Here is a 24,002-nt window from a genome sequence, read left to right on the forward strand (position 1 = left end):
GGGAACTACGAAAAATCGGGGGACCACTGTATTTGTATTGTGAGGTAATTATTATAATAAAATATTGAGGTAAATGTTTTGCAAACTCTTACAAACGTACGCAAATGAACTAAAAGTAGACACACATTAATACGCATTTATTTCGCCTGACCAAGTGATCGCCCACTACCTGTTCAGTTTGTGTTCTTACGTTGTCTCAACTCCGTATCTCATTCTCTCTCATTTACTCTTTCGTTAAGTAGTTGGCTCTCATTGACGGTGGCATCTAAGGTTAGCTGTGATAAAAAGAGAAGTCGTAAGCCTCTTGCTTTAGGTGCCAAGTTAGAGGATGATGGTGTGCCATTCTGATTTTATTCATTAAACACCCTGCCACTCACCTCTCACACATTAATATTAATATTTTAAGGTAAGTAATAAGTACTCTGTGTGCATCTTACCTTTTATTGTGTTTTTAATGCCTATTTCTATTGCTAACTTTGATATTGGTGAGGGGCTCTTTATTTGGGGAATTGGATCTGTGCTCCAGTTCCCCGAATTAAGCCTGAATGCCTTCCACATCCCCCCCCACAGGCGCTGTATAATCCTACGGGTTTAGCGCTTCCCCCTTGATTATTATAATAATCATATTGCTAACTTAATATAAGTTAGTGTAAACTTGTTGTCTGGCATTTATTGCATATTTTATATGTGCTCTGATAATAATACTTATAGAGCTGTGGTAGCCGGGTGGAGGGACATTACGTTTTCTCTGCTCAGCCATCAGAGAAAACGTGTATGAATCTGCGTTTGGCCCAGCCACTCCCTCACTTCGCTTTTGTTTACAATTTTCGGCATGAATTATTCATTACCTCTCCCTTCGTTTATGATGACATCTAAAGGTAGTTGTTAGAAATGATTAAATTCAGTGAACAAGGTATGTCGATAATATGGCTCTGGGCCACAGTGTAGGTAGCTGGTAGGTGTAGCCCAGGCGGACTACACCTACCGGCTACATACACTGACTTCCTACAAATAAATACTACTCACCTCTCTTCCTATATTAAGACTACACATATTTTAAGGTAAATAATGAGTGTACTGTATGTGTATTTTACCTCTTTGGGATGTTTTAAATATTGTATATTAAGTATGAGATGGGGAGCCAGGGCTACCTACACCTGGGCTACCTGCACCTGACTTCCTACAAATAAGTACTACTCACCTCTCTCCTTACATTAAGATTACAAATACTTTAAGAAAAGTAATGAATGTACTGTGAATGTATTTTACTTTGTGTGTTTTTAATGCCTAGTTCTATTACTAACTTAATATAATTTAGTGTAAACTTGTTGTCTGGCATTTATACTTGGAAAAAAAATGGCGTTCTGCCTTCCGGCGATGTCTGCTTTCCGGCAACAGCCTGGAACCTAACCCGCTGTATAAGTGGGGCCCTACTGTATGTACTGTAATTTATATTAATTTGACAAATTACTTTTCAGGTGGTGAATCAGACACTGGAGGTAAACTTATACGTAAACGTAAACCTGACAGCCCACCACCTGAACCTCCACCAGCAAAGGCAAGTACTAATATTATATGTATAAGTATTTGTGTACACATGCATCCAGAAGAGTTACAGCTTATTACCTATGAGCTGAAATGTGTAATTATAACTAGGTACATAGTAGGTTGGTAGACAGCAGCCACCCAGGGAGGTACTACCATCCTGCCAGATCAGTGTGAAATGGAAACCTCTAATTGCTTTACACAGTGGTAAGATTGCCAGTGTGTTCTTTCTGTTTCATAAATGCAGGCAAGATAACAAGTACATATTGCTACTTTTGCTTACCATTAGGTCACGCTACACTTGCGTGTACAGTGGAACCTTGAAAATCGAACGTACCAAATATCGAACGTTTCGAAAATAAGACCATTTTTTCGGACAAACTGTGTACCAAAAATCGAATGCATTTCAAATTTCGGACCGCCGGGTACGGGACCTGTCCACTGGCCCGCTCTGTCCGCGTCCCCACGCAGGCGCCGTGAGCAGTCTAGCTTTGTTTATGCTTGAGTGAACACTAACCTGCGCTCTCATTCACATTTTACGATTATTTCGTTGTGTTTAGTGCTTGTGGAACTGTGAAATAAGCTGCCATGGACCCAAAGAAACTTGCTAGTGGTACCCCTGTGGTAAAGAAAGTGAGAAACACCATAGATGTGAAGAAGGAAATAATACAGAAGTATGAGAGTGGTGTGAGACTTGTTGAGCTTGCCAGGATGTATGGGAAAAACAAGTTGACCATCGGTTCTAAGGCATGGGTCACAAGACAAATTTTCAAAGAGCTTCATCTGGACCAGTATCAGACCACAGCTGAGGAACTTGCTTCAGAGGAGGAGGAAGAGGGAGTGGATGAGGTGCCTTCTTCAAAGATTAAGGAGATTTGTGCCAAGTGGAATGATGTCCAAATGTTTGTGCAGAAGTACCACCCTGAGCAAGCTGAAACAAGCCATCTTTGCAACAAGTTCAGTGACAGAACCATGTCCCATTTTAGGGAAATGTTAAAGAGGCACCAGAAACAGAGGACTGTGGACAGTTATTTTGTGAGACAGGGGTCCAGTGACTCTCAAGCTGGTCCTAGTGGCATTAAAAGACAGAGAAGGGAAGTAATCCCAGAGAGGGCTTTACCTGAAGTCCTCATGGAGGGGGATTCTCCTTCCAAACACTAACCCCAACTCCCTCTCTCCTCCTCCCTATCTTCCAGATGCCATCACCAATCTTCAATAAAGGTTGATGGGTAGGCTCCAGGATGTACATGTTTATAGAGGGGCAACTGATATATTGGATCATTATTTAGTTGTAGCTACAGTTAGAGTAAGAGGTAGATGGGAAAAGAGGAAGGTGGCAACAACAAGTAAGAGGGAGGTGAAAGTGTATAAACTAAGGGAGGAGGAAGTTCGGGTGAGATATAAGCGACTATTGGCAGAAAGGTGGGCTAGTGCAAAGATGAGTAGTGGGGGGGGTTGAAGAGGGTTGGAATAGTTTTAAAAATGCAGTATTAGAATGTGGGGCAGAAGTTTGTGGTTATAGGAGGGTGGGGGCAGGAGGAAAGAGGAGTGATTGGTGGAATGATGAAGTAAAGGGTGTGATAAAAGAGAAAAAGGTAGCTTATGAGAGGTTTTTACAAAGCAGAAGTGTTATAAGAAGAGCAGAGTATATGGAGAGTAAAAGAAAGGTAAAGAGAGTGGTGAGAGAGTGCAAAAGGAGAGCAGATGATAGAGTGGGAGAGGCACTGTCAAGAAATTTTAATGAAAATAAGAAAAAATTTTGGAGTGAGTTAAACAAGTTAAGAAAGCCTAGGGAAAGTATAGATTTGTCAGTTAAAAACAGAGTAGGGGAGTTAGTAGATGGGGAGATGGAGGTATTAGGTAGATGGCGAGAATATTTTGAGGAACTTTTAAATGTTAAGGAAGAAACAGAGGCAGTAATTTCATGCATTGGTCAGGGAGGTATACCATCTTTTAGGAGTGAAGAAGAGCAGAATGTAAGTGTGGTGGAGGTACGTGAGGCATTACGTAAAATGAAAGGGGGTAAAGCAGCTGGAACTGATGGGATCATGACAGAAATGTTAAAAGCAGGGGGGGATATAGTGTTGGAGTGGTTGGTACTTTTGTTTAATAAATGTATGAAAGAGGGGAAGGTACCTAGGGATTGGCAGAGAGCATGTATAGTCCCTTTATATAAAGGGAAAGGGGACAAAAGAGACTGTAAAAATTATAGAGGAATAAGCTTACTGAGTATACCAGGAAAAGTGTACGGTAGGGTTATAATTGAAAGAATTAGAGGTAAGACAGAATGTAGGATTGCGGATGAGCAAGGAGGTTTTAGAGTGGGTAGGGGATGTGTAGATCAGGTGTTTACATTGAAGCATATATGTGAACAGTATTTAGATAAAGGTAGGGAAGTTTTTATTGCATTTATGGATTTAGAAAAGGCATATGATAGAGTGGATAGAGGAGCAATGTGGCAGATGTTGCAAGTATATGGAATAGGTGGTAAGTTATTAAATGCTGTAAAGAGTTTTTATGAGGATAGTGAGGCTCAGGTTAGGGTGTGTAGAAGAGAGGGAGACTACTTCCCGGTAAAAGTAGGTCTTAGACAGGGATGTGTTATGTCACCATGGTTGTTTAATATATTTATAGATGGGGTTGTAAAGGAAGTAAATGCTAGGGTGTTTGGGAGAGGGGTGGGATTAAATTATGGGGAATCAAATTCAAAATGGGAATTGACAGTTACTTTTTGCTGATGATACTGTGCTTATGGGAGATTCTAAAGAAAAATTGCAAAGGTTAGTGGATGAGTTTGGGAATGTGTGTAAAGGTAGAAAGTTGAAAGTGAACATAGAAAAGAGTAAGGTGATGAGGGTGTCAAATGATTTAGATAAAGAAAAATTGGATTTCAAATTGGGGAGGAGGAGTATGGAAGAAGTGAATGTTTTCAGATACTTGGGAGTTGACGTGTCGGCGGATGGATTTATGAAGGATGAGGTTAATCATAGAATTGATGAGGGAAAAAAGGCGAGTGGTGCGTTGAGGTATATGTGGAGTCAAAAAACGTTATCTATGGAGGCAAAGAAGGGAATGTGTGAAAGTATAGTAGTACCAACACTCTTATATGGGTGTGAAGCTTGGGTGGTAAATGCAGCAGCGAGGAGACGGTTGGAGGCAGTGGAGATGTCCTGTTTAAGGGCAATGTGTGGTGTAAATATTATGCAGAAAATTCGGAGTGTGGAAATTAGGAGAAGGTGTGGAGTTAATAAAAGTATTAGTCAGAGGGCAGAAGAGGGGTTGTTGAGGTGGTTTGGTCATTTAGAGAGAATGGATCAAAGTAGAATGACATGGAAAGCATATAAATCTATAGGGGAAGGAAGGCGGGGTAGGGGTCGTCCTCGAAAGGGTTGGAGAGAGGGGGTAAAGGAGGTTTTGTGGGTAAGGGGCTTGGACTTCCAGCAAGCGTGCGTGAGCGTGTTAGATAGGAGTGAATGGAGACGAATGGTACTTGGGACCTGACGATCTGTTGGAGTGTGAGCAGGGTAATATTTAGTGAAGGGATTCAGGGAAACTGGTTATTTTCATATAGTCTGACTTGAGTCCTGGAAATGGGAAGTACAATGCCTGCACTTTAAAGGAGGGGTTTGGGATATTGGCAGTTTGGAGGGATATGTTGTGTATCTTTATATGTGTATGCTTCTAGACTGTTGTATTCTGAGCACCTCTGCAAAAACAGTGATAATGTGCGAGTGTGGTGAAAGTGTTGAATGATGATGAAAGTATTTTCTTTTTGGGGATTTTCTTTCTTTTTTGGGTCACCCTGCCTCGGTGGGAGACGGCCGACTTGTTGAAAAAAAAAAAAAAAATTATTTTATATGTATGTTATTTTATATGTATGTAAAACTGTAATTAATCTCTATAAAATGTATTTTTTGTGTGAATATTTTTGGGTTTCTGGAACGGATTAATTGTATTTCCATTATTTCTTATGGGAAATATTGATTCGAATTTCAGACTTTTCGAAATTAGAACTAGCTCCTGGAACGGATTAAGTTCGATTTTTGTGTATAAGCACTTATCAAAGTTTTCTTCTACTTTCTTAAATAGTTCTTGTTCTTATTTATTTCCTTTCATCTCCATGTGGAAGTGGAAAAGAATCCTTCCTCTGTAAGCCATGCATGTTGTAAAAGGCAACTAAAATCCCAGGAGCAAGGGGCTAGTATAAGTTACTAAATGTAAAAAGAAGAAAACTTTGTACTTTTCTTTTTTTTTGGGTCACTGTGCCTTGGCAGTCACGCAGCCTTGGCGGTCACCCAGCCTTGGCGGTCACCCAGCCTTGGCTGTCACCCAGCCTTGGCTGCCACCCAGCCTTGGCAGTCACCCAGCCTTGGCAGTCACCCAGCCTTGGCGGTCACCCAGCCTTGGCAGTCACCCAGCCTTGGCGGTCACCCAGCCTTGGCAGTCACCCAGCCTTGGCGGTCACCCAGCCTTGGCGGTCACCCAGCCTTGGCGGTCACCCTTCATTAGTGGGAGATGGCTGGTGTGTTGACAAATAAAAGAACTATGTAATTACCCAAAATTTCTAATAAGTACCGTACATCCAGAATTAAGCCTAAACTCTCAACATAGATCTGATGAAACTCCAAAGCTGTATCATACTGAATCATATAGGCACCAAATATGAAATAATTAAACCAAGATATGCTTAACCCTTAAACTGTCCAAACGTAGATGTATGTTCACCTGCGCAGCACTCGAATATTTTGAAAAATAAAAAATCTTTTTTTGTTTTTAAATTGAGGAGCACATTTTTATAAATGGTATAGGATAAAAAAAAAATTTAGGGTCAGTACTTACCGAGATATAAGCCTGCGATGTTGGTGCTAAATGATGAGGTGTTGGCAACGTGGAGCACTGCCATTTGCAGAAATAATAAACATTTATCATTTTTTTTTTTTTAATTCTTTTCTGTTTTTTGTTGTTTTCATGTTATGATAATAATGCTTTGTTGCAGATCTTTTGATTTGATAGCCAATTCTTGTGGAGACAAATGTTTGGTACTGAATTAGTAATCATACTGTCACAAACACACTTGTTCACACTGATAAATGAATTTGTACACCTGGTTCAATCACATACTATTGTTTACATATATACAAGGTATTTACAAGTCCCATTTATGTTTCTAGAAGTCCACCATTGTATGGTACTCCAGGAAGCATGGATTCATACAGAGTGCCACCCCACATTGCTGACACATGTATTGTGTCTTTTAGCACTCGGGGTCACTGTTTAGTTTAAGCACACACAACACAATTTTTCTGAAAGGCATTGAGCATTGCAATGTCTACAAGGTGGAAAAAACTTTTATATACCACTTGCGACTCCTATGCACACAGTCAACAAACTCTATCATCATGTCACACTTGTTGACTAGTCACATATTGTTCGTATAGTTGATGACAGCAGCTGGCTTTACAATAGGTTCATTGTTGAACCTGCTCAGTCTGTCTGTTAGTACCATCTCGTTTCTGTGGATGGTTGACAGCAACGTCACGTCCTGTTTGTCATACCACGTCAGTGCCAAGATGTCATTGGCATGAAACGCTTCTACTAGACTTCCTCCAGTGAACCTTGGCATGTGTTTTCTACTTCTTCTCACTGTTCCACATATATCATTTGATATACAAGCCCTGCGAGCATAGGGCTTGTATACCAATTGTCTGTGAACAATGTATGACCTTTGCCATCTTGCGAACAACATCCCCAGAAATGCCCAACATGTGCCTGGTATTGGCAAGTGTATTTTTCCCTGTGTGGATAATGACATCCAACACAAGACCAGTCTCACAGTCACACATAACAAAGAGTTTTATACCAAAATGATAATGTTTGCTTGGTATATATTGTTTGAATGACAGTCGTCCCTTGAACAGAACCAAGGACTCATCGACAACAATGTTCTTGAATGGATAAAAGTAGGCACTGAATTTTTGCTTCAGATACATAAACAATTCTCGGATTTTGTATAAGAGGTCATTTCTGTTTGGCATATTCCTGTCTGAGAAGTGCAACATTCATAGCAACAGAGTGAATCTGTTACAGGGAAGGAGGTCATGGAAGACTGGAGTACTGATGAAGTGGTCTGTGGACCAGTAGTGTGCTATATTGTTCTTATATGTGTGTGGCATATGCATGACAGTGCCAAGGAATAAATACATTTCAGCCACAGTTGTATCTTTCCACCTGCGCAGCCGTGAAGACTCTGAAACATCTGTGTGGTCCATTGTATACTGGTAGTACATGTTGGTCTGGGTAACAATTAGGTTCATTATTGGCTCATCAAAGTATGGTTGAAAATAGTTTAACTCTGTAGACTCATTTGTGAGGGGACAGTGTGGCATGATGCCACTTCCACTGGCATCAAAATTGAAAGGATGTGGCACAAATGGTGTACTTTCTGTCCAGTTGCATTCACGATCAGATGGTGCAGGGTGGACCTGTGGCATGGGGTGTGGGGGGGCAGGAGGGGGGACAGGAGTGGAGGCAGCACATGGTTGAGAGGGTGCCGAGCAGTCCTTTGCCTGCCCGCCCACTGCACCACGAGGTCCAGGTACCATGCCACCCCCTTCTTCCTCCATCCATGATCTTCATTATTACTATCACTATCAGTGGCTGGGGTTTTGGATCGTGACATGCCACGATCCTTGCCACCGACTACATATGGCACACTGCTTGAACATAGGTTACGATGCCTAAAAGTACGTTTCACTGGGAAATAACGATAATCACTTTTACTTGACGAATCATCTATCGGCATAATGTTGATTTCATCATCGTCACTTATATCACTTTCACTATCGTCATCACCAAAGCGCATGGGAAATGATAATTTCCTCTTGCCGAGTTGCCTTTGGGAAGTAACACTAGCAACCCCAGAGGTGCTGGGCTGAGGGTCTGTTGTGGCCACCTTAGAGGTGCTGGGCTGAGGGTCTGGTATGGCCACACTGTCCACACTATCCACACTGGCCACCCTAGAGGTCATGGGCTGAGGGTCTATTGTGGCCACACTGGTCACCTCAGAAGTGCTGGGCTGAGGGTCTGGTATGGCCACACTGTCCACATTATCCATACTGGCCACCCCAGAGGTCATGGCCTGAGGGTCATCTGGGTTATCAACAAAAGTTTCACTAATTCCTTGACCTTTAGTGGCTATATCGGAGTCGAAACCACTAAACTCGCGTTCTGTATCACTTTCTGAGAATAGTAGGGTGTTAATACAATGAGGCATCAGTGACTCACGGGGGTTTGCCATGATGTTGATCCAAGATGGAGCTGAAACTAACTGGTGCTACCACGCGGTACCCCAGTGTCCCCGATTTTTTTTATAGTACGCACACTGAGTGCACACTATGAGAATGCTGGGTAGGTTGGATCTGAACCTGCATGTAACAGTCTTCTGAGTAGGGTGATAGAGGCTAGGACCCTGGGTAGCTTTAAAAAGAGATTGGACAAATATAGCTAATCATCTACTGTATAGTACCTGTGCTGTATTGAAATATACAATAGTAGGCTTAAATCTTTTATAATTTTGATAAGGTTTTAGGGTCCAACTTGTCATTATACTATACAGTGGACCCCCGGTTCACGTTATTAATCCGTTCCTGAGAGCTCATTGTAAAGCAAAATTATCGGAAAGCGAATCAATTTTCCCCATAAGAAATAATGGAAATCAAATTAATCCGTGCAAGACACCCAAAAGTATAAAAAAAAAACTTTTACCACATGAAATATTAAGTTTAATGCAATAGAATAATTATAATAATAGAATAATCACAATAGAATAATTGACACTTACCTTTAATGAAGATCTGGTGATGATTGATGGGATGGGAGGAGGGGAGAGTGTTGAAGTTTTTAATGTTTAGAAGGGGAATCCCTCTCCATTAGGACTTGAGGTAGCAAGTCCTTTTCTGGGGTTACTTCCCTTCTTCTTTTAATGACACTAGGACCAGCTTGAGAGTCACTGGACTTCTGTCGCACAACATATCTGTCCATAGAGGCCTGTACCTCTCGTTCCTTTATGACTTTCCTAAAGTGGTTCACAACATTGTCAGTGTACTGGTTGCCGTGTTGGCAACCTGTACACTGACAATGTAGCTGTGTCAGGGTGATTTTCATCAAAAAAGGTTGCACTTCAAGCCACTTTGCACACATTTCCTTAATCTTTGAAGTAGGCAACTTCGTCAATTTCTCTATCCCCTCCTCCGAAGCAGTTTCCTCAGGCCTGGCCTCTTGCTGTTGAAGATGATCTAGCAGCTCATCAGTGGTTAGTTCGTCATTGTCCTCCTCCACCAACTCTTCCACATCCTCCCCACTAACCTCCAACCCCAAGGACTTTCCCAATGCCACAATGGATTCCTCAACTGGCATAGGATTCCCAGGGTTAGCCTCAAACCCTTCAAAATCCATTTTGTCTACACATTCTGGCCACAGTTTCTTCCAAGCAGAGTTCAAGGTCCTCTTAGTCACTCCCTATAAGGTTTACACAATTGAGGATATTAAAGTGATCCTTCCAAAACTCCTTTAGAGTCAGTAGAGTATCTGTGGTCACTTCAAAGCACCTTTCAAACATAGCTTTTGTGTACAGTTTCTTGAAGTTGGAAATGACCTGCTGGTCCATGGGCTGCAGGAGAGGAGTGGTATTAGGAGGCAAAAACTTGACCTTAATGAAGCTCATGTCCCCACAAAGTCGCTCTGCCAAGTCTGTAGGATGACCAGGGGCATTGTCTAACACCAGGAGGCACTTAAGGTCTAATTTCTTTTCAATTAGGTAATTTTTCACATTGGGGGCAAATGCATGGTGTAACCAGTCATAGAAAAAGTCCCTAGTGACCCATGCCTTAATGTTTGCCCTCCACAGCACACACAAATTAGCCTTGAGGATATTCTTTTGCCTGAACGCTCTGGGAGTTTCTGAGTGATACACCAATAAAGGCTTCACTTTGCAGTCACCACTAGCATTGGCACGCATCAACAGAGTAAGTCCTGGGAGTGCCTTTTCCTCCTGAGTAATATAAGTCCTGCTTGGCAATTTCTTCCAAAACAGGCCTGTTTTGTCACAATTAAACACTTGTTCAGGTTTCAATCCTTCAGCCTCTATGTACTCCTTGAATTCATGCATATATTTTTCAGCTGTTTTTTGGTCTGAACAGGCAGCCTCACCATGCCTAATCACACTATGTATGCCACTACAATTCTTAAATCTTTCAAACCAACCTTTGCTGGCCTTAAATTCACTCACATCACCACTAGTTGCAGGCATTTTTCTAATTAAATCCTCATGCAACTGCCTAGCCTTTTCACAAATGATCGCTTTAGAGATGCTATCTCCAGCTATCTGTTTTTCATTTATTTATCCACACCAATAACAGTCTCTCAACATTTTCTAACACTTGCAATCACTGTTTTGTAATCACAGTTGCACCTTTTGCAAGAACAGCTTCCTTGATTGCCGTTTTCCTGCTCACTATAGTAGAGATGGTTGATTGGGATTTACTATACAACTTGGCCAGATCCGACACACGCACTCCACTCTCATACTTTTCAATTATCTTTTTCTTCATTTCAATAGTCATTAGCACCCTTGGTCTCGATGGGTTGGCACTAGAAGCTTTCTTGGGGCCCATGGTGACTTATTTTGCAGAAACAAGCACCAAAAACAGTGATAATATGGATAATATGGAATGTACCGAATGTATCCTTAGATGCGCGCACACTGGCTGGCTTGTAAAAACTGGCACACACAGGGCAGTTCAGGCCACACGTGGACATGTCTCATACGAATCATATCACATATCGGGTTTCGTAACGGGAACCGAGGCAAATTTTTTGCGATATAATGCTTCGGATACCAGATTTATCGGATACCGATGACTTCGCGAACCGGGGGTCCATTGTATATTAATTTTAAATTTTATTTATGCTCTTAGATTTTTTCTTGGAAGGGATTTTTCTGATAAACATGTCACCTAGTAAAAGGGATGAGGGGTGGGGTTGTTTCAGTTACTCTTCAGCAGTTGCCTTAATATTTAAGTTAATATTAATATCTAGAATATCTAGAATAGAAGCATCAGGGAAGAGAGAGGTGAAGGTTTATAAACTAAAAGAGGAGGCAGTTAGGGTAAGATATAAACAGCTATTGGAGGATAGATGGGCTAATGAGAGCATAGGCAATGGGGTCGAAGAGGTATGGGGTAGGTTTAAAAATGTAGTGTTAGAGTGTTCAGCAGAAGTTTGTGGTTACAGGAAAGTGGGTGCAGGAGGGAAGAGGAGCGATTGGTGGAATGATGATGTAAAGAGAGTAGTAAGGGAGAAAAAGTTAGCATATGAGAAGTTTTTACAAAGTAGAAGTGATGCAAGGAGGGAAGAGTATATGGAGAAAAAGAGAGAAGTTAAGAGAGTGGTGAAGCAATGTAAAAAGAGAGCAAATGAGAGAGTGGGTGAGATGTTATCAACAAATTTTGTTGAAAATAAGAAAAAGTTTTGGAGTGAGATTAACAAGTTAAGAAAGCCTAGAGAACAAATGGATTTGTCAGTTAAAAATAGGAGAGGAGAGTTATTAAATGGAGAGTTAGAGGTATTGGGAAGATGGAAGGAATATTTTGAGGAATTGTTAAATGTTGATGAAGATAGGGAAGCTGTGATTTCGTGTATAGGGCAAGGAGGAATAACATCTTGTAGGAGTGAGGAAGAGCCAGTTGTGAGTGTGGGGGAAGTTCGTGAGGCAGTAGGTAAAATGAAAGGGGGTAAGGCAGCCGGGATTGATGGGATAAAGATAGAAATGTTAAAAGCAGGTGGGGATATAGTTTTGGAGTGGTTGGTGCAATTATTTAATAAATGTATGGAAGAGGGTAAGGTACCTAGGGATTGGCAGAGAGCATGCATAGTTCCTTTGTATAAAGGCAAAGGGGATAAAAGAGAGTGCAAAAATTATAGGGGGATAAGTCTGTTGAGTGTACCTGGTAAAGTGTATGGTAGAGTTATAATTGAAAGAATTAAGAGTAAGACGGAGAATAGGATAGCAGATGAACAAGGAGGCTTTAGGAAAGGTAGGGGGTGTGTGGACCAGGTGTTTACAGTGAAACATATAAGTGAACAGTATTTAGATAAGGCTAAAGAGGTCTTTGTGGCATTTATGGATTTGGAAAAGGCGTATGACAGGGTGGATAGGGGGGCAATGTGGCAGATGTTGCAAGTGTATGGTGTAGGAGGTAGGTTACTGAAAGCAGTGAAGAGTTTTTACGAGGATAGTGAGGCTCAAGTTAGAGTATGTAGGAAAGAGGGAAATTTTTTCCCAGTAAAAGTAGGCCTTAGACAAGGATGTGTGATGTCACCGTGGTTGTTTAATATATTTATAGATGGGGTTGTAAGAGAAGTAAATGCGAGGGTCTTGGCAAGAGGCGTGGAGTTAAAAGATAAAGAATCACACACAAAGTGGGAGTTGTCACAGCTGCTCTTTGCTGATGACACTGTGCTCTTGGGAGATTCTGAAGAGAAGTTGCAGAGATTGGTGGATGAATTTGGTAGGGTGTGCAAAAGAAGAAAATTAAAGGTGAATACAGGAAAGAGTAAGGTTATGAGGATAACAAAAAGATTAGGTGATGAAAGATTGAATATCAGATTGGAGGGAGAGAGTATGGAGGAGGTGAACGTATTCAGATATTTGGGAGTGGACGTGTCAGTGGATGGGTCTATGAAAGATGAGGTGAATCATAGAATTGATGAGGGAAAAAGAGTGAGTGGTGCACTTAGGAGTCTGTGGAGACAAAGAACTTTGTCCTTGGAGGCAAAGAGGGGAATGTATGAGAGTATAGTTTTACCAACGCTCTTATATGGGTGTGAAGCGTGGGTGATGAATGTTGCAGCGAGGAGAAGGCTGGAGGCAGTGGAGATGTCATGTCTGAGGGCAATGTGTGGTGTGAATATAATGCAGAGAATTCGTAGTTTGGAAGTTAGGAGGAGGTGCGGGATTACCAAAACTGTTGTCCAGAGGGCTGAGGAAGGGTTGTTGAGGTGGTTCGGACATGTAGAGAGAATGGAGCGAAACAGAATGACTTCAAGAGTGTATCAGTCTGTAGTGGAAGGAAGGCGGGGTAGGGGTCGGCCTAGGAAGGGTTGGAGGGAGGGGGTAAAGGAGGTTTTGTGTGCGAGGGGCTTGGACTTCCAGCAGGCATGCGTGAGCGTGTTTGATAGGAGTGAATGGAGACAAATGGTTTTTAATACTTGACGTGCTGTTGGAGTGTGAGCAAAGTAACATTTATGAAGGGATTCAGGGAAACCGGCAGGCCGGACTTGAGTCCTGGAGATGGGAAGTACAGTGCCTGCACTCTGAAGGAGGGGTGTTAATGTTGCAGTTTAAAAACTGTAGTGTAAAGCACCCTTCTGGCAAGACAGTGATGGAGTGAATGATGGTGAAAGTTTTTCTTTTTCGGGCCACCCTGCCTTGGGGGAATCGGCCGGTGTGATAATAAAATAAAAAATAAAATCTAGTTTAATAGTAATATCTAGCTCAATTTGTAATTATATTTAGAAAAATTTTGGAAGTGAAGCAGTCTCTCATACTTTCAAGATCTTTAAGTGATATATCACTTGTTCACGAGTTTTCTAAAATTAATTCTCTCCCTTCAGATGGTAGCCAGAAGCCCTCCTGCTGTGGTTACCATTTCACAACCAGTAAAGAAACCACAAGCAAATCGACGAGAAGAACTTTTGAAGCAACTTCGTGCAGTCGAAGACGCAATTGCTCGAAAAAGAACAAAATTGCCAACTTAGTGATTTTAGGTGAGTTTTTTATTTGTCAGTATTCAACAAACCTAGTTTGGGTAGTGGAAGGGTTTAAAACTTCATATTCCATACAAATGCTAATATAAAGAAACAGAGAAATACCCTTTCACCTTCTGAAAGTTTTTTAATGCTCATACTGCAGAATTACTTGATAGTCTGCTTTTATTTCTCCACCAGCATTATAAATGTTATGGGATGGCAGGATTACCAACAAGTACATACCTGGTAATAGGACAGTAAGTGCAGGCAAAAGCTTTAAAGACCATTTCACCCACACAGGTCCACTGTCGTATCAATACGTGGAACATGCAACATGATAATACATATAAAAAAAAAGTGACTTAAACATAAGCATAGACAGGTAATGGATGTCAGAGTGGTGATGTCAAGTTGCTGGGTCACTTGCACAAAGTGTACTGGAGATTTTTCAAGGTGAGTTTAGTTAGATTTTGCAGTGCCAAATGCTCCTTCATTCTTTTTGATGACAAATCTGTATGTGTGCAATCTCTAAATATCATCTTTACTTCTTTGATAATCATTTTGGTCTTTGTCTAGTCCATTAGTTGTGCCTGTTTTTTACCCTTGCAAAGGAAATATTTTTGTCTTGTAGGCTTTGTGCAGTCTCACTAATGTCTTGCTTTGTCACACCCACCAATATTGAAGCAGGCATCTACAGAACTTCATTGGTAGGTGTGATAAAGCATTCCTTGATGAAACTAGAAAGAGTTCACACAAGAGTTATTGACCATAAATATGCCTACAAGACAAACAGCGACAAAAACACTCATGTTATTCATAAGGAAAATCAGGGACTATTAATTGATTGGGTAAAGGTTGAAATGAATGTCAAAGAAGAAATACAGAGCAAGAAGATGGTGTTTAAAGTCTGCACACATGCAGACTTTCAGCACTATCAAACAGAACCAAGTGGCATTTAGCATTGCAGATGACCTGCAACCTGTCATCCATTACCTGACACCTACCTTTATCTCACCTTCTGTATATTGTCATGTTGCATGTACCATGTATTGACTTTGTAAAGCTCCTGTGTGGTCAAAAACTTAAAAGGTTTTGTCCTATTACCATACATTATGAAAGTGGTTTTCCTATCCTTTGATTTTTCCTTGGGCTTTATTTAGCTTTGCCTGTTTCATTGTTTCTACTTCCCTTCTTGTGTTTATTTGCAACAACATGCAGTTGAACATCCACATTTGAGTGCTTTGTAATTCTCAAGATTTTATTGTCTAATTTTGGGGAGAGGGGTGGGATTAAATTATTGGGATTCAATGCAAAATGGGGGTTGACACTAATTTTTTGATGATGATACTGTGCTTTTAGGAGATTCTGAAGAGAAGTTGCAAAGGTTAACGGTCAAGTTTGAAAGTTTGTGTAAAGGAAGCAAGTTGGAAGTGAACATAGATTGAATAAGATGATGAGGGTATCAAACAAGTTTGGTAAAGAAAAATTGGATATCAGATTGGAGGGAGGGAGTATGGAAGAAGTGAATTTGTTCAGAGATTTGGGAGTAGATTTATCAGTGGATGGGCTTATGAAGGATGAGGCTAGCCATAAAATTGATGAAGGAAAAAAGGGTGGTGCATTGAGGTATCTGTGGAGACAAAGAGCATTATCCCTGGAGGTAAAGAAGGGTGTGAAGCATGAGTTGTAAATGCTTCAGCAAGGAGGCAGTGGGAATGTGTTTAAGGGCAATGTGTAATGTAAATATTATGCAGAGAATTCATAGTGTGGAGGAGGTGTGGAGTTAAAAAAAGTATTATTCAGAGGGCTGAGGAGAGGTTGTTGAGATGGTTTGGTCATTTAGAGAAGATGGAGCAAAATAGGATGACTTGGAGGGTGTATAAATCTGTAGTTGAGTGGAGGAGGGGTAGGGGTCATCCTAGGAAAGGATGTAGGGGGGGGGGTAAAAGAGGTTTTTGTGTGTAAGAGGGTTGGACATAGAGCAGGCATGTGTGAGCATGGTAGATAGGGGTGAGTGGAGATGAATGGTTTTTGGGACTTGATGAGCTGTTGGAGTGTGAAGGAATTCAGGGAAACTGGTTAGCTGGACTTAAGTCCTGGAGGTGGGAAGTACAATGCCTGCACTTTAAAGGAAGGGTTTGAGATACCTGCTTTTTGGAGTGACTTCTGAACTGTCGATTCTGCATGCCTCTGGAAAGACAATGTGTGAATGATGATGAAAGGGTTTCTTTTTTTGGGTCACCCTGCCTCAGTGGGGGATGACCAGCATGTTAAAAAGCAGAAGAAACACTTTTTTCACCATCATTCATTCATTGTCTTGCCAGAAGCATACCAACATCGCAGCTCAGAGAACCTTCCGAACTGCAGCTTCCTCACCTCTCCTTCAGAGTGCAGACACTGTACTTCCCAGCTTCAGGACTCACATCCAGCTAACTGGTTTCCCTAGTGTTGTCTTGCTCTTACTCCAGGACGTCAAACCATAAAATCCACTTGCCTTCCACTCTCATTCTCACACAAGCTTGTTGGATGCCCAAGCCTTCATATATGCTACCAATATGTACAATATACTGTATTCAGCTGTCCCCCCTCACTTTACAGAATAGATGCATTCCAAGCCCATGGCATCTGTACTAAGGCCTTCCTGGCCATCAGCATTTAACTCAGCAAAGTGAGAATCTTATCATAGAAAAGGGGGTGCTCAAACCAGTGGCAAATAAGTCCTAAAACTCACAGGCCAGTGTGTTAACCACTGGACTAGCTGACTCTAATAGGATTCATTTCTATACAGTATATCATAGGGAGGCACGGGGCCCCCCCACTGACCACAAATGCAGGTGTATACAGATAAATCCTACACAAACATGGCTGTGGTGAGTTGTACTAGATCCAGCTAGTCCAGTGGTTAGCACATTGGCCTCTGAGTTTTAGCAGTTATCTACCATGGGTTCAAGTACCACCTGCTCTGTAATTTGTTTGCAATCGTGTTATTATAATTTCATGAATCACAGGAATTTTCAGTACGTTTATCAGACTGCATTACATTGAGAATGTGTATCACATGTGCAAAATTATCACTAGAAATGGAACATCACATGATGATAAATTCTTATAAATAAACCTGCATGAAGTGAGGGGACATTTGTGTGTGATAAACTTTAACATTTATTCCTGTCCAAAACTGTGGCCATCTATCAATACTTAATGATAAAGATAAGTGGTATTTATGATTTTTTTATTCTGTTGGAGTGTGAGCAAGGTAACATTTATGAAAACATTAAGGGGTACGTAAGTTTCCCCATCTTCTAATAACATGTTCATTTTTCCACTATAATCTACCTTGTCCATAATTTCTATCGCATTTGCTTTGTCTGTTTCGTAAGGATCTTTCCTTAATTCATGGTATAGCTAGACTCCACCTTATGAAACGGACATTGCAAATGCGATAGCAATTATGGACATGGTAGATTATAGTGGAAAAAATGAACATGTTATTAGAAGACAGGGGAAACTTGCGTGCCCCTTAAAGGAGACTCGTTAGCTAGACTTGGGTCCTGGTAGGAAGTATAGTGCCTACACTCTGAACTAGAGGTAAGGCTGCTACAGTTCAGAGGGTCATCTGAACTGTGATGTCAGCACTTATGGCAAGACACTGAATGATTCAAACAGTTAATATGTTTCCTCATTGTTTTAGGTCACTCTACTGTTGTGAGAGACAGCCAGTGTGTTAAAAAAACACACTCATATATCAGTAATTCTTGGGGTAACATTTGAAATTATTGAGAATTCCCCCAACCTTAAGGTTCATGTCTTTTATTAGACTCTTATTAATTTATTATTGCTGTGTATTCAGTGTGATTTGTTCTCCTAACTCACAATTAAGTTACAAGTAGATAATATAGCAGTGTTAATAATTATTTTCTGTATTGATGTTATTAGCACCTTGTGACCACAGATATTGATAGATTAACAATGTTTTTGCAATTGGCAAGTAATGGTAGTGTTACACAATCATGATTCAAGTTAGCAAATATGGATGCAAAAAAATGCAATACAGTTCTGTAATGTAAAATTTGTGCCAAACTATCAACTTCATCATTAATTTAGTCACCATTTTCTGCTATACAGGATTAATATTTTTATTACATTTTTTTTTTTTACACATTGGCCGTCTCCCACAATTTTCAGCCAGTCTGGTTGAAGACTTGTACAATAGCATAACTTTTATCAAAATATTTTCATGAACTTGCCATTTAGTAATTTGCATTCCTCTCTTATTACAGGTAAACGATAATGGTATTGCTAGGTAAGTTAAATCATTATTTATACAAAAAAAAAGTTCTTAAGCTAGTTGGCTTCTCTTGTACATATGAGTTAGATGGGAATCCACTTGTGGTTCACTAAGCCAACCCTTGATAGCATTTCCACTATAATCCACCTGGATAGCAACTCTTGACCAAGTGATAACATCACAGCATTTCAACTAAATGACGTAATATCATAGTTCATATACATCACTTAATAAAATCAGATAATAATCTGAAACACAAATACTGTGGAATTATAGTGATATTGAAATTATATCAATTAAAAGTTAAGCATCTAAAAAGCAAACTAGTTACCAGTAAAATATGAAGTTAAAGCACTTGCAGTTATTGACAGTTGCTGGAAACATCAAGAGCTTTTTGTCTGTTGTAAAAAGTGGCATTGTGACTGTAAAAATAAATTTGTATATTGTGTAAGTGGAATATTTTGGTTTGGATGGTAAATAAAATTTGTATTTATGCTGTATAATTCAACAAATATTGCATTGAACTGCAGATTCTTAAACCCATTTTTGTCATAATTTAACTTGTTTTGTATTGAACCATCTAGCATTAAGACATAAATTTATTATAATTAAAAGTATATTTTTTTGTTTCCACCTTTTAATATTTAATATTAAGTATATACAGATATCCATTTATCATGTGATTATTTTGCATAGCTTAATTTAGTTGAATACCCTTGCAGCCTCTTTAAACAGACCAGCATCTCCTAAAAATTACAAGTTAGTACCCTGGAACAGTTGGATAGAAGAGAATATAGCTTCTGCAATGGTTAAAAGTATTTTTGTGAAAGGCAAAGCCATCCTTCTACCAGTGAGAGTCATTTTCCAGGGATTTCCTATTGGTTATCCCCAATTCTTCTTTGGGTACCCGTTTTAACACTCAGGCATTTGCATTGGTGTATCCTTTCGCCTAACTACCCTTATTTTCACATGACACAGGTATACCTACAGCAGTAAACTGTCAAACCATTTTGGCCTCCATGGCCCTAGTTGATGTAGAGGTCAGCAGTATGAGAAACCTTGACGTAGTGCAAAGGACACCATACTTTTGTAGACCTAACAGCAGCCAGAAACCTCCAAATGGTAAGCAGATAATGTAGGACTGTAACATGCACATTGACATTGGCCAAACTTATCTCCAGATATATTGGTGCTGCCATTGTCAGGATGACTCCGAAGATCTTCGAATACAGGGGCCACACACACACTTTTACAGTTTCTTCTCATTAGGTTCTGAAACTATTGAGTCATTGGGAAAATTTGGCAAGATGGAAAACAGACTTAAGAAGTACGAAGGACTGGTGAAAGAAAATGTGGAGAAAATGGAGAAAGATAATTGGCATCAAGCCACAGGAGAAAAAGGGAAAAAATCAAATAGTGAGAATGGAGTTACATAAACAATAGTAAGAGAAGATAGTAAAGGAAAGGAGGTAAACAGAAGAGAGAAGGAAGGTGAAGTTGGCACTACCAAATAAATGCAGAAAGAAGAAATAACAGCTGCCACCTTTGTCAAAGAGGAATGAAAATTTTGTTTGAAGGATGTCAAATAATGATCATTAATTTCTGATTCTGGAGAGTAGCATAACCAATACACTATATTCCTTTTGTAGAAGAAAGTTTTGCAAGTTTTTGACAGTCTTGGAAACCCAGGAAATCAGCAAAGCTGATTGATAAAGAATCAAGAGGTTGGGCCAGCTATTGTGATTCAACATTCTCCAGACACAACTAGCTGGTTACACTAAGTACCTAAGACTACCTTATTATGATGTAGCATAACTATTCTTTCAGTTGTAAAACTCTAGTAAAAATGGGGAAAATATTAAAAGACTTGAGTTAACCTATGAAGAAAGATTTGCGATATGCACACATCTTTTTAAGCTAACATCAGATTATCTTTCATTAGATATTATCCACCTAGAACACAACATTTATGAAGGGATTCAGGGAAAATGGTTAGCTGAGCTTGAGTTCAGGAGGTGGAGAGTACAGTGTCTACATTCTGAAGGCGGGATGGTGATATTTGGCAGCTTGGAGAGGCATCTGAACCATAGAAAAAAACAAACCACAGTATAGGTGAGGTAGAACCCATGGGAAGTGAGTCATAAAACTCCAGGCCAGTGGAGCCCATGCTAACCTCCATATGGATGAATCTTATTGTAGCCAGCTGGCTCAGTGGCTGACACACTGGCCTGGTGAAAGTCCAGTAGGTTGGTCCAGTAGGCTTATCTGCTTATCTTCACCTATATCTTGTCAGATTCTCCCAAAGAAGCCAACTCATAGGATTCAACTGCCTTTAGAGTCTGCTGTCCACTCTGAGACAAACGCAGTTTTTGCACTCCAAGCAAGTTTAGCTGATAAACGGTTTGAGGGCAAATTTTCCCTTGCTCTTGTCATTGGTTAGCTGTGAAATCACTTTTCATATTTAATATGACCAAGTTTCCATTGTACATGTAGAGGGAATTGCAAAGCTGATGGTTTCCCAACTTCAAGTGGTGACTGACACATTATCACTGTCAGGCATTCTCCTTCAGGTGGTCTTCTTTACACAGTTTTTTAGGAATATGGAGGAGACATCTGTTATCTTGAGCTTCAAGGGATTATTGACTTTTGAATGGAGATATTTGTCCAATCTGCTTATACTCACCACTACAGTCAAAATTACTCCTGCAACTCTGTCCCCTCATTGGTCTATCTAGTAGGTTGGCTATCCTGCTAACTGGACTGTTTTGCACGAGACTATCTGATAGAGGGGGGGAGGGGAAGTATGGCTCTTTGTTCATCTTCGTCAGCAAGAATGCCTTCAATCTATCTCATGTTCTTCAGTGGCTCGTCATCCTGACCTTGTCATTGCACTCAATGATTCCTCTATCCCAGTGCACAACCATTACTAGTTTCTTCAAGCACACCTTCTATGCTTTTTATTTTATCTAAAGCCATTAATGCTTCCCAGACCTCTTAGGCTAACACTATCATTATGACATCAGATGTCAACATGCCCCCTGCCACTACCATTGTGAACAGGTTAATGTGTCTTCAGCACTACATTGGGGCAGAAGTCATCTTATCCTCACCCTCCATCAACACCTATGAAGTAGAGCACACCCTCTGTCTACCCTTGCTGTGCACTGAGAGACATGCTGTCATTGCTTCTTGCACTTGTCTATTCCTGTCTGTCACCCACGACTATGCCCTTTCTAAATGTGGTTGAAGATGTATCCAATATAGACACACTAAAGAGTATCATGCTTTTATGGAGCTCACTAATATTTAATGCTTTTTGACTAAAATAATATATAGGCTACTGCCCTGTTAGCTGCCTTGTATACAAGTTCCTCCTTCCACCTGTAAACACCATCTTTTCTTCTATCTACAAATCACCTGGAACTTTACAGCTAATGCTATTTCGGTCTTCTTTTTTCTATATTTTCTCCCACTACTTCACTTGACTCACTTGTCTGGTTGTGTTAGTCTCTCCTTACACATAGACCCCTGGGGTGTGCTGTGCTTTATTGCTGCCTACTGACTTCACTGGTTTCAACAGACTGCATCTCTTTACGAGTGCTTCCCTTCTTTGTCTGTCATCTAATGGAACATCTAAGAATACGCAAGTAATTAGGAAGAGCAACAGCTGTTGATTTCCCTATTTTTACATGTGTGTATTTTTTTCCAATGAGTAGGCCATCTCCCACCGAGGCAGGGTGACACAAAAAGAAAGAAAATCCCCAAAAAGAATTTTTTTTTTTTTCAACAAGTCGGCCGTCTCCCACCGAGGCAGGGTGACCCAAAAAAGAAAGAAAATCCCCAAAAAGAAAATGTTTTCATCATCATTCAACAATTTCACCACACTCACACATAATCACTGTTTTTGTAGAGGTGCTCAGAATACAACAGTTTAGAAGCATATATGTATAAAGATACACAACATATCCCTCCAAACTGCCAATACCCAAACTCCTCCTTTAAAGTGCAGGCATTGTACTTCCCATTTCCAGGACTCAAGTCCGACTATATGAAAATAACCGGTTTCCCTGAATCCCTTCACTAAATATTACCCTGCTCACACTCCAACAGATTGTCAGGTCCCAAGTACCATTCGTCTCCATTCACTCCTATCTAACACGCTCATGCACGCTTGCTGGAAGTCCAAGCCCCTTGCCCACAAAACCTCCTTTACCCCCTCTCTCCAACCCTTTCGAGGATGACCCCTACCTCGCCTTCCTTCCCCTATAGATTTATATGCTTTCCATGTCATTCTACTTTGATCCATTCTCTCTAAATGACCAAACCACCTCAACAACCCCTCTTCTGCCCTCTGACTAATACTTTTATTAACTCCAGACCTTTTCCTAATTTCCACTCTCCGAATTTTCTGCATAATATTTACACCACACGTTGCCCTTAGACAGGACATCTCCACTGCCTCCAACCATCTCCTCGCTGCTGCATTTACCACCCAAGCTTCACACCCATATAAGAGTGTTGGTACTACTATACTTTCATACATTCCCTTCTTTGCCTCCATAGATAACGTTTTTTGACTCCACATATACCTCAATGCACCACTCACCTTTTTTCCCTCATCAATTCTATGATTAACCTCATCCTTCATAAATCCATCCGCCGACACGTCAACTCCCAAGTACGTATCTGAAAACATTCACTTCTTCCATACTCCTCCTCCCCAATTTGATATCCAATTTTTCTTTATCTAAATCATTTGATACCCTCATCACCTTACTCTTTTCTATGTTCACTTTCAACTTTCTACCCTTACACACATTCCCAAACTCATCCACTAACCTTTGCAATTTTTCTTTAGAATCTCCCATAAGCACAGTATCATCAGCAAAAAGTAACTGTGTTAATTCCCATTTTGAATTTGATTTCCCATAATTTAATCCCACCCCTCTCCCGAACACCCTAGCATTTACTTCTTTTACAACCCCATCTATAAATATATTAAACAACCATGGTGACATTACACATCCCTGTCTAAGACCTACTTTTACCGGGAAGTAGTCTCCCTCTCTTCTACACACCCTATCCTGAGCCTCACTATCCTCATAAAAACTCTTTACAGCATTTAGTAACTTACCACCTATTCCATATACTTGCAGCATCTGCCACATTGCTCCCCTATCCACTCTATCATATGCCTTTCCTAAATCCATAAATGCAATAAAAACTTCCCTACCTTTATCTAAATACTGTTCACATATATGCTTCAATGTAAACACTTGATCTACACATCCCCTACCCACTCTGAAACCTCCTTGCTCATCCGCAATCCTACATTCTGTCTTACCTCTAATTCTTTCAATTA

General features: G+C 40.4%; 1 protein-coding gene across 3 annotated transcripts in view; it reads left to right on the forward strand.

Moving 5' to 3' along the window:
- Window positions 1-19,254, forward strand: part of LOC128686850 (zinc finger CCCH domain-containing protein 18-like) — a 177,131-nt gene extending 157,877 nt beyond the window's left edge. For all 3 annotated transcript variants that reach the window (XM_070082415.1, XM_070082416.1, XM_070082414.1), the window contains exons 19-21: window positions 1,479-1,558; window positions 14,218-14,370; window positions 18,633-19,254. In XM_070082415.1, the coding sequence (XP_069938516.1) occupies window positions 1,479-1,558; window positions 14,218-14,361 (224 nt within the window). In that variant the 3' untranslated portion in view covers window positions 14,362-14,370; window positions 18,633-19,254. The remainder of the gene's footprint in view (window positions 1-1,478; window positions 1,559-14,217; window positions 14,371-18,632) is intronic.
- Window positions 19,255-24,002: the final 4,748 nt, after the last annotated feature.

The sequence above is a fragment of the Cherax quadricarinatus genome, chromosome 7 (assembly GCF_038502225.1).
Source record: "Cherax quadricarinatus isolate ZL_2023a chromosome 7, ASM3850222v1, whole genome shotgun sequence".
NCBI lineage: Eukaryota > Metazoa > Arthropoda > Malacostraca > Decapoda > Parastacidae > Cherax > Cherax quadricarinatus.